Consider the following 12,554-nt stretch of genomic DNA (forward strand, 5'->3'; position numbering starts at 1 on the left):
TTTAGAATTTCCGATACACAGTCTCACGCGATGGAGATAAAAATGCTTTTTTGTACAACGTTGCCATGGCTCGCTTTGAAATCCTTGAGTTTGTTTATCAAAATTTTGTCAAAGTTTTACAAAATATGAAATCGCTAATAAAACAAATTCCAAATTTCAAATTTGATCTTCCACATGCCCATATTCGTAGGAAGATTACGTCATTCAAAATTCGACGGCCCCATGCACCGTTGTTTTATAAAAATGCGAGAAATATACATACATTTACGCAGATTTTTCATTCTTTAATTCTTCGGCGATTCATTCATAGTACAGCATTTTGAATGGCCAACAGTGTATACTGAATGTAGTTTGCTTACTAAATTTCCTGTTCTTGTCAATCACATTCTATTTTAAAACAATCAGAGAAAGCTTCAGAAATAAAATACTTCGTTAATTCTAACAACCATGCTTTTCTAACAACGTTCTTTGTGGTAGACCGCCACTTCAACAACTTTCACACTTCCCTTCTAAGTTTAATGCTTTTACATTGTATTTAAAACGAATTTTTATCTAAGGTCGTTGAAATATCTTAAGCTAATTTTAACGACTTAAAATTTACGAAATTAAACTCTGAATACGATGCTAATACATGAGCTATCGAAATCCAAATGATCATGATTGATAGCAAATTCGTGGAAAACAAGATTGAACTTAGGTACCCACATGAACATTAATTTGTCGTATGTCACTAGTAGTGCATACAGGAAATAAAAAAAAGAATCAGTATTAACAATTTAAGAACACGATAGCATTTAAAGTATACTACGTCACAAACAAGTCTTACGACAAATTTTATTACGCTAGAAAAGCGTAAAATTAATTGTTAAAAATGCTTATTTATTGTTTTCTATAAATGTAATTTTGCTTTTACATATAAAGTTCTAGAACTTGATAATTTCTTGTTTCATTTAGTAAAATATTTTAATCTCATAGAAAATTAAATATTTCAGTAATGGCTATATTACATATTTTATAGGAATGCTTATATTCGTAAATAGTATTACTCTATCAGTGACGATATTTATGTACATTGACAGACACAATGGTAACTTTTTTAAGGCTTTGTCTAACACGTTTGCTCTATTTAGAATCGACAACCAACAAAGGGTTCACTCTATTTAGAATATACGTTTGGTTTGAAAACACTGATCATGATCATTCAAAAATATTAAGTAAAGTAAAATTAAAGCAACTACAGAATATAATTAAAAAAAATAAAATAAATTCTGAAAGCTTCCAGATTTTATATTACGCTCAAAGGGGCGTTTTTTAACATTTTGTGTGTTACCTTTGTTTATTAAATTAATGTTCTTTGCACTTAAACGATAAAATTCAATTCAACAGCAATATCGCAAAATATTTTAAAATGAGCATATCTTTAGAATTTCGGATAAACAGTCTCGCGCTCTGGAAATAAAAATCCGTACAGTGTTGCCATTGCTCGCTTTTGGAATCGTTCAGTTTGCCAATAAAAAATTTGTTATTAAAGTATTACAAAATATGAAATCGATCATAAAACAAATTTCAAATTCCAAATCCGGGCTTCCAGATGCCCAAATTCGGGACTAGACGTTCGTTATTCAAAATTTGATGGCATTAGGTACCGTTGTTTTATCACAATGGAGAAACATACATACCTTCATTATTTAATTTGTTTAAATGTAATACAGAGCGATAATATTTGTTGGCAACAATTTGAAAAGTTAAACAACGCTTATCGTGAATCGACGCAAAATGGCAAAATGAAATTAATAGTTCTGGGCAAATTGCCCCTTTGGAGGAAAAACTTGAAAGCTGTCAGATATTGTATTACCCCAAAGAGGCTTTTTTTTTTAACGTTTCGTGTGTTAACTTAATTTATTAATATTATGTTCTTCGCTCTTAAACCAGATAAAATTCAATTCAACAGCAATATTCCAAAATATTTAAAAACAGCACATCTTTAGAATTTCCAATAAACAGTCTCGCGCGCTGGAGATAAAAATGTTTTTTTCCTGCACAGTGTTATAATTTCTCGCTTTGAAATCGTTGCGTTTGTTTATCAGAAATTTTTACAAATTACGAAATACATAATAAATCAAATTCGGGCTCCCAGGTGGCCATGTTTGGGTAAAGGATTACGTTATTCAGAATTTGATTGCTCTATGTATCGTCACGTTTTCACAATGCTAGAAACATACATACATGCATGTAAATTCTTCATTGTGTAATTTCTTTAAACATAATACAAGGCGATAATATTTGGTGGGAAGCTGAACATTAATTCATTCGTTTATAGCGATTGAACCAGAAATTCCGTTTCAAGAGTAATAGCCCTTCCGAATTAACGTTCCTTTGGGCTAAAATACCGGCGTTTGCATACGTTTTGTTGAAAGTATGCAAGAGACACGTTGAAGAACTGAAGAAAATTTGGCTCTTTACGTGAAAATGCCAAGAGGATGGCGATATGTTTTAGTGGATTTTTTTAGATGGAAGATTAACTTATTCATATTAAAAATCAATTTCGATACATGTAAGAGTTTTTTTCCTTTTTTATTTACGCAGGTTTTGCATGCTGTGTGACAGTACATGCTGGACGTTTCCGCTCTCGAAGCAGCTACAGGACATCTTGGTCAAGAGATTCAGCAACAAGCAGCAGTGGTGCTTCGAGCGACGGAGCACGTGATCTCGAATGGGCTGTCGTTGCTTGCATTTGCTGGTTATCTTACATGGTTAATCATGGTCCTTTCCTCGTAAGTTATTTCTCTCATTGAAACTATTTTATAATTTTATGTGCATTAAATAAAGCTACGTGGTCCTTGAATTTCTAAATTATTGCTTCAAAGTAACCATCATATCTGAAAGATAGTGTAACCTTTGTTTTCATTTGAAAATTTTGAAAGATAAAAACATATTGTAGCATGTATGTGTTTTTAATAGATTGAATGCACACAGAACAAATTGCAGCTTGATGAAAATTATTTTCCAGAAAGGAACACTTTACTTTTCTGGAACTTTCCACAAAAATACTAATATGACTCTTCTCAGTATCACATAGCATAATAAGAAGCTGCATTTCAAACTACTTAGAAAATGTTAAACACAAAGCAATGCAAAGCGCATCTAGAAAGGCGAACCTTTTCCGGAGAACTCTCAGTACTCCAAACTCACGCTGAACTAAACAACTCTGAAACTATGTATCAGGTATCATCACTTTACTGCTGGCATACAACTTCTAAGAGCTTTGACCAGTATATAAATAATTGTATCACATTAACATTTGCTTTCAAAAATAAGATGCACTATTTATAAAGTGCATCATCGCACAGAGGCGTTAATACAAAATGAAAAATGATAAGTTTAAATACACAAAGTAAATTGTAGGGTTTATATTTATTTTAACTAACATTTATTTTAAGTTTAAACTATCTTTCCTGTCAAGCCTTACTTTCCCCTGGAACTGCCAATGTCAGAATATGTAAATTTTAGTAGAACACGCAAGGATTCAAATTATCAGCGGAAGTATTATGATTTAAATAGCAAGGAAACGAGTTCGGTGTGTGATATTCTTACTTAGCGAGCGCGGAGGTAGTTAGCGAGAATTTGAAGGACCCCGCGTTTCGGCCTATGTGCTTGGCGGGAAGTAGTGTTAATCGTTCAAGTGAGCTTCAAGTCTGCTGAATTAGCAGCGGTATTGTAAAACGCGGTGAGTTAGTTATTTTAGAGAGCCTCGTAGTTAGAGTCTTGTCTTTAGTTTCTTTTCAGGTTATTATTTTTATTTGACCGCCAAGTAGGCGCAGTCTGTGAGCGTCAAGAGCACACAATTGTAATTTATTACGTTGAATAAAAAGGGACTTAAACCCTTCACAAGATTCTGTATTTTATCCAGTTGTCACAGTCACCTCTTGGTTGCGTGCAAGTTGGAGGCGCGCAACGTTACAAAATATTAAAAGATAAAATAAAAAGTCCTTTCAAAAGAGATGATGATGAGGATAAAATACCGCAGTTGAAGCGAATTAAGTTGTCACCATAAAGTTAATAGACTAGAAATTTAAACTAACGTTTGAAAAATAGTCTACTGCAGAAATTCCTACTTTAGGTTTATTCATAATAAATAGATTTGGCAGCTTTGAATTTCGCAAAGAATTCTTTAAATTTCTGTAAATGAATTTTTACCCATTCAAAAAAGGATAATTCATTTTCTTTGATGACTTACTGGGTTTTCTTTCTAAACCAGGCTGAAGCTTTTTCACAGCAATTTTGTTCTTTGGTGTTTGGTAGAGAAGGGAATTCTTCGTTTGATAATGTAAAATTATTTTGGTTTCCTGATCTTAAGAATTCTTTTTGGTTTCTTGCAGCTTCAGTAGCTTTTTGCACAACCTTTGTAGGATGAAACGTGTGCTTCGCCACATAAGGCACAGGTAGCAGGTTTATTATCTTCTTTCATTTCCGTACATGTATACGTTTCGTGAATTGTGCCCATGTTAGGCATCTAGGTTTGTAGTGACAGCTCTTATATTGTTTTTCCCGGCCGCCGAGAAATCTCTAATGCCTTGCATTTCTTGAAATTACTCGAAGGCATATGAGGGCATGACAAGGTTACAATTGCACATTTAGATTAATTACATTTGTTCAATCACAATACCATTTGCAATTATACATAGAGGGGACAAAAATGTCTCCAAATGGTTGCTAAGTTTGCCAATTTTTGGCAATTTCACGCCAAATTTGAGGACGAATGTTGGCCGCCAAAACCGTCACCAGCTTGGTGATATCTCGCTAATTTAGTGATATAGCCATTTACTCAATGTTAAATAGACTTGTCAATGTATTATTACTTTTGAGCATAGCTTCGCATCTTTAGATTAAAAAAAAACTACGGTATTACATATAATTTTACTAATATTATTTACATATGTATTAAATTTGTAACAATATTAATGAATGCCTAAAAAATAAAGAGAGAGAAAAAAATAAAACGAAAATCGATGGATGTAATTTTTTTTTATTCTTTACGCCCTAAAAAATTGATATGGGTCTAAAATGTTGACCAAACATTTTTCAACAATGCACATTTGTGAGTTCAAAGTATGTGTTACTTTGATAGCATGATAAAGGATAAATGTTCTCTCACTCTCGAAACAAAAGGTTTGGGACATCCATTCCATTTTACAATGAGAAATTAATCAACGGTCTTCACAATAGCAACGAAGATTAGTAATCTCACGATGGTATCTAGCAATTACTTAGCCATGGAAAAGTGGAAAGGTTTTGTTTTGTTATGACCTGATTTCGCCACGCAAAAAGAGCAGTTTTGGTGATATCAGATAGACGGTTTTCTTAGGAAGAAGTTTTCTAACATATTGTTACGCAATAGCCGATTAGGTTTAAGTTCTTGGGAAGTTGACCTAAGGAACCTTTGAATACCAGGATTAGCAGCAAAACCCATCATTACGAAACCCTCACTTAACTCATAAGTTCAATTATAATCTCAAAATAAGATTTTGTTTTTTTTTCTGCTTGTAGTATTAACTGAAAATTATAAATATTTTTCTAATTTAGAATAAACCAATAATTTAGAACAACCAATACGTTTAGTATTGGTTGTTCTAAATTATTGGTTTATTCTAAATAAACCAATACGTTTAGTATTGGTTGTTCTAAATTATTGGTAACTAAACGCCTAATAGGCGTTTACAATAGGCCTAGGCGTTTAGTTTACATTTAGGACAACACATATCGTTAATAGTCCACTAAATTGCGGCATTTGAAGGCACCTGGTATTAGCGCTCAAACTTCACTTTTTGCCATTTGTTTCTTACAGAAATGGCTGCTAGAAAGCATTCAGCGATTATCTTGATTATTTAATTAAATTGTTGAATTATTAATTAGATTTATTGTATCTGGTGCAAAAACTGGAAGTTTAACTTGACTTGAATCCTGTTTTGAAGTCTATCATACTAAACTGCATTTCTAAGGTATTTTACACTCAGCGCTTTATATTTTCTTAAATTTTATACATTTTAATTTTTTATATTATGCAATAAATAGAAATTAACTGTAATTAGACTAAAATTTATTTTTTAAAAAAGATTTTTTTGGTGATAACATCTGAAATTGGTTTTTCTGGCAACTTAGTTTCTCATGATAAAAATCTATATAAAAAATATTTTCTAGAAAGAAAAAGTGCATTTTTCAATTGTCCAATATATATAAATTTAAAATATGATAAAAAAAAAAAAAAAAAAAAAAAAAAGAGGAAGAAGAAAACACTACACAATTTTGGAAGCGATTTCGGTCCGCAAATTGAGCCGTCAGAGAGTTAAAAGGGGGAGTATATAAGGTATTTCTCTCCCGCTTTCTTAGCATACCTTCATGGTGTAGTGGTCAGCACACTCGGTGCGTATTCGAGAGGTCCGTGGTTCGAATCCCTGCGAGGGCATTGCTCATTTTTCACTTTTGGTCTTTGAAATAACCTAATGTATCTATATTAAAGTGACTGATTTCTTTTATTATTTCTTTTAATAGTCTTTTAGTCTTATTTGGTAACTCTTTTAAGCTTTATGCAGTGAAAAGCCTCTGAAGGTTATTCTCAAGTTTTGATGACGGCTGTATAGTTTATATTTTAAGATATTTCTTTATTTCGAATTAAGTGCTCCATACTTTATTACTATTGCGTTTCATGTTTCAAAAATTGAAACATTCATTCATATGTGATACTCTCGAAAAGCTTCATGTAACCAAAAGTGTGTGGGTGCAGTGCAGGGCCTGAAAAATCTATCGTTATATGCATACATGATGAGATTTTTACAGTACCCAGTTTTGGAGTAATTATTTTTAGTGGAAAATTTAAATTAATTAAACCGTCTTCGAAAAATTTAGGACACAATGTTTTAAATTACCTTACTATACATGCAAATTTGCTGAATGCAAAATACTGATCATCATACTGCTTCTGTTGAAAATAATTTTGGTGACTAAAACAGTAGAAGTCAGAGAAATTAGAATTTGTTATTTAAAAGTAAATCTTCTGAATTTAATCTAATCGAAAATAAGGTGTGTTATAAAATGCTTTAAAGGACGAACTTGCTATCAAATAGGAACTATTTTTATGGGGTTATTAGTTGATTACTTTTTATATAATGTGTGAGTTATTCCATGCTATATTTCAATTTCAATTTAAAAAATAAATAAATAATTAATTAGAACAAAAGGATTTTTCCCTTTTCTTTCTTTAATGTTGCTGTTAAAAATTTCTTTTATCTGATAATGGTCAGCACAAGCCCACGACATGAGCCAAATGCGCGTGTCGTGAGAAAGATCCTTGAGCATCATAAATATAACAGCCCGAGGTCTAACGGTCTCATACTCTTCTTTCCCTACAACCAACCTCTTGAAAAGACTTTCGGCTCGCTGCATATTTATAATGCCCCATGTCGCACAGACGATTTGCAAACAAAAATGTCTTCTCCGGGATTCGAAGCCGGACCCTTCGGTACGACAGTCAGAATCACTAACCATTACCTTGGTTGAGCGGCTTTCTTTTTTTTTTTTTATTAAAAGCGGAAAACAGATTGCATTCATATTATCCCTTTGTGCGTGCTTGCATGAAAGTAAACATTTTGTAGAGACATTAAGTATACTTTTGGAAGCAGGAAAGATGAAAAATTAACAAAGCCTTCACCGGGAATCAAACCGCGGACCTCTGGATACCGGCCCAGTGTGCAGAACCACTACACTACGAAGGCACGCTAGGAAGCGAGAGAAAACTGGACTTAAAGGACGACTGGGGTTTTTAGCTAACCCAATTGCCAAATGCTGGGTGAGGAGTATCATCATCCAACACCCTTTTAGTTCGGCCGCCACTGTAGAGACATTAGGTATATTTTTGGAAGCAGGAAAGATGAAAAATTAATAACGCCTTCGTCGGGAATCGAGCCGCGGACCTTTGGATACCGGCCCAGGGTGCAGAACCACTATATCACTAAACGATAAAGTATTTCTCCCGCTTCCTAGCGGGAGAAATACTTTATCGTTTAAAATTGATTTTGTCACAATATGTGTACTTAGCGTAAAATACTTTAAAGATTTTACTTTGCAGTGCAAATGACTCGAAAAACATATGTAATTTCTAAGTGTAGAAGAAGTTACTGCTACTAATACCTTGTAAAGATATTGTAATCAATATATTGTATATATCCATATGAAATCATTAATTCCAATAGATGTGAGTAAAAGGATCTGAAATATCTGAGTTCTGTTTTTTTTATTCTAATTTCATAATTTCTATCAGCTGCTTAAAAAAAACTGTGTTGCTTGAATGATAAAGAAACTCAATTTGACTTTTCACAAGGTAGTTTAAGTACAAACTAGAATTTAGAAAGAAAAGTACAGAGTAGAATTTAGAAAATGAATAATCAGTAAGTTAATAATGAATCAGTTAGTAACGAATTAATATCTCTGATGTTTGAACGAATGCTTAATGCCTGAAAGTTTTTTTTAGATACGGAATATTACATCTTTTTTGAAACAAAAGTTAGGAATTGAGAATGGTACATGGTTTGTTCCCTTAACCCTAACTGTTTTTCTATACATTTGGGAAATATCTCATTTTATTTTTTCTTTGGAAGGAGGGTTAAATTCGCTTTAACCACTTCACAGTCTTATGAATCTCAAATATTTTCTTCTTTTGTTTTCCTCCACAGGTAAACCTTTTTGCCCCCGAAACAGGACTCAGAAATATTTTCTCCCACTTTCACAAGCTGCCAGATCCTATTTGAAAACTACCTACTCGCCTGCCTACCCAGGAGAAAAATTTCTTTTGTGTTCTTTAGGCTCTTATTTGAAAATTAACCAAACCGATCCTTTAAAAGCACGCTTTTAAATGAGTAGTATTTCCATTGCATTACCAGCTGAAGTAGAAAACGGAACTCCATTTCTATTTTCCATTTTTATAAGTGAACTGACACTTGTACGATCTGCCCCGCTGTGGACAGATCGTGACAATTAAGCCATAAATCGTCTCTTTTTGCTGCTTTCTGGGGAATTGGAAAACACCAAGTGACGAGTGTCTCTCGGGGATAACGATCCAGGCCACATTTAACTATGAATGAGTGTGTGACGTCGTTAACTCTAATAATTTTTGAATCGATGAGTCTCTCTTGTGAAAAACGGTGAAGTCATTAAAAACATTCATGAAAAACCGTATTTTCGAGAACATCTTTTGGCAGTTTGAACATTTTCCGTTTTTCTTTTTTTGCAAGCCGAACATGATTTGCCACTGTATTTAAGTTTCATTATGAAATCTGATTTCTTAGAACTTCATATTAATTATTAAAATAATAACGACCTTCTAGTTTAGTAACTCGACGAACAAAGAAAAACATGACGGGATTTCATTTTCAAAATAACCAGTCGGCTGTTTTGAAAATGAAACTACTCAGTTTTTGCTCATTTTACATTCATGAAAGTCACTTGATGAATTTCCCGGAAGTAATAAGTAATAAAGGTAAACTACTAGCAAAGAATTCATTTATTTTTAAACCGCCGCTCTGAATTTTGACTCATTTTAACTCAGAGTGAAAATTATTAGAGTTATATTATTTAAAGGAAAGATCATTACTTTGCATTTGCTGTAAACTGTTTGGGTTTCTGGGTTTTGATTTTCATTTTCTGCTAGCGTTTAAATTATTCAAACTGAAAAGAAACTACCCGTCAGAGTAAACATATGTCTTTTAGTCGCTTTCGTTGTACATCAACTGCGATGTCTCAGTCCTTTATATTTAAACCAAGAAAGAAGAAGCGACGTGTTATAACCTTCTTGGCTGCAGTTACTCGTAATAACCCCAAGGGGAAGAAGAGGAGAAAGAAAACTCACATTTTCAGTCTGGTTTCTAAGCATGATCTTCTTACAAAAACTGCTTCATTTGAATCTCTTAATCTCTGAAGAGCAAATTACGAAGTCTCTTTGCAGAATTTGAAAATAAAAATTGTCCCCTAGGTTCCGAAGTTAATAACAGGCCACGGCAGAATGTTTTTGAAAGATGCAAGTTGCCCAACAGGAAGGTCTCGTTCATGGCTACCGCCTTAGGTAATCTCTGGACGTGACCTCCATCTCTGAAACGGGTGCCTGTCACCCTTCGACCACCCCGTATTTAACTAAACGTGACAGTTGAGACATGAATACTACTACGTGCTGCCACTTGTTCGTTAAGAGATCACTTTCTTTGCCCTCTTGAAGAACGGATACCTAGAATTTAAAATCTTTTAATAATCATCTTAAAATTAAATCAGAGGAATACAGTCCATAAATTATCATCATGGACAATTTTTGTAATCTTTTATTTATTTAGTTGGGAATTTCAGTTTTAATAATCGTGAATTTAGTTTTTTTATGATAATTTTTTTGAGAATATTTCCCATCGTTAAAGATTTTTAACAATATTTACTGGAAAATTATCCATTAATATATACATTTGAAGACCGCCCGGTGGCGAAGTGGTTAGCATGTCGCGCAGCTGCACCACAGGTCCGGGACACGATCCCCGGGCAAGGTTGACTCAGCCTTTCATGTTACTAATTCCAGAAAAAATATTTGCATGAAATTTGGGAGATATTTTCTTCAAATATTTTCTGCAAATAATAGAGAGTGCAGTTTAAGTTGAAATGTTTACTAAGTTACATCAATATGATAAATTTTAATGTATGTATTTTAATGACGTCCTTCCTTTGTATTTGATATGAAGATTGGATAATGTTGGGCTAAGTACTGTCTTCTTACTGGGAAGAAATTTCTTGTTATCACAGGTCTCTTCCTTGTTATGCTTGTAAGATATTATCTCATGATATCGATATATAAATTAGGGACACAAGTAAACTGCAACTGTTTAACATTTCAATGATTATGGTTTCTGTAGATTCTTTTCAGTCTTAACCATAATTGTTTCATCACTTAATAAATGTTGAAAATTTAATTCTACTTTTCAAATAATCCTCATTATTTGCTGCACCAAAAAAAACTTCGAGAAATATTTCCATTTATATGCAACTACCAACTACGCGGCCAGCCTTCGTCTGGCTTTTAAATGTACCGTAAAAATGCGTAAAGGGAACACCAATCGTTAAATTTAAAAAATTGAAATTTACTTTGCAGAACAACTTCGTATTAAAAAAAAAATCTGAAAGGTTTCAGATTTTCAATTACGTCCAAAGGGACGTTTTTTTAACGTTTTGTGTGTTACCTTTATTTATTAAATATCATGTTCTTTACACTTAAACCTACAATTTTTCAATAGCAATGTCGCAAAATAATTTTAAAATGAACATATCTTCAGAATTTCCGATACACAGTTCCGCGAGCTGAAGATAAAAATGATTTTTTCTCCCGTAGAGTGTTGCCATTGCTCGCTTTGAAATCCTTGAGTTTGTTAATCAAAAATTCGTTAAAGGTTTACAAAATATGAAATCGATCATAAAACAAATTCCAAATTTCAAATTTGGGCTTCCAGAGGCCCATATTCGTAGAATGATAAAGTCTTTCAAAATTCGATGGCTCTATTTACGTTGTTTTATCACAATGCGAGAAATAGACATACATTTATGCGGATTTTTCATTATTTAAATTCTTCAAATATAATGCAGGACTCTAGCATTTGGCGGCAACAGTTTGAAAAGCGAAACGGACATTTATAGTGATTCAACGCAAAATCTCAAAACGAAAACAATAGTCCTTCCGGAACAAAGCCCCTTTGGACTATAAAAAAAATATAAAAAAAGTATTACATATAACAAAATTACATTGAAATAAGCAATATCCCTTAATACAAATATTAATTATCCTAATAAATAAATTACTCAACTTCCCGTTGCAAAATCTTAAGAGTTCAACTGTTATAAAGGAAGTAAAGAACTCTGTTTTCTAAAAAATCATGCAAAACATTTACATATGTAAAATTATATATAATTAAAGCATAATATAAAAATTACAATGAAATAATTAATAAATCTTATATTTTCAAGAGAAAACAGTCAGCAGTCCAGTATCCAAAGCAATGAATGAAAACTGTTGCCAAAACCATATTTCTAAAAGAATGAAACTATCGTCAGAAAGCAATAACCAATCAAAATTATGCTTTGTGGATGACATAATTCAAAATATACAAACCTCTTTGCCATTGCCTAATAAGGAGAGAGAGAGGGGGTAAAAGGGAAATTCTTTCTATTCTGCCTAGCGAGACACATGCGCGTCAGAATAAGCAGATTGCGATGTGCGTGTCCAAAAATCGAAAGAAAAAAAGCAGAATTTTATCTCATATTTTCAACAGTCAGCAGTCCAGTATACAAAGCATTGAATGAAAAACTGTTGCCAAAACCCCATTTCTAAGAGAATGAAACTATTCAAAATGATTCGATTTCATCAAAAGAGATCAAATAAGAAAAAATCTGATTTGAATTTTGAAAAACTCTCTTCGAGGTGCAATGGCTCTTGTCTAGGTGCACCTATGTATTAAATTTCGTAGCCCTGGGTCTATTAG

The 12,554-nt window shown here is 32.9% G+C and overlaps 1 protein-coding gene across 1 annotated transcript in view; it reads left to right on the plus strand.

Annotated features, from left to right (window-relative positions):
* Positions 1-12,554, plus strand: part of LOC118197197 (uncharacterized) — a 99,157-nt gene that overhangs the window by 35,158 nt on the left and 51,445 nt on the right. The window contains exon 3 of the mRNA XM_035368705.2: positions 2,587-2,774. Within this exon, the coding sequence (XP_035224596.1) occupies positions 2,587-2,774 (188 nt within the window). The remainder of the gene's footprint in view (positions 1-2,586; positions 2,775-12,554) is intronic.

The sequence above is a fragment of the Stegodyphus dumicola genome, chromosome 4 (assembly GCF_044657685.1).
Source record: "Stegodyphus dumicola isolate Sdum_Otavi_A_Nest chromosome 4, ASM4465768v1".
In the NCBI taxonomy this organism is placed as follows: domain Eukaryota; kingdom Metazoa; phylum Arthropoda; class Arachnida; order Araneae; family Eresidae; genus Stegodyphus; species Stegodyphus dumicola.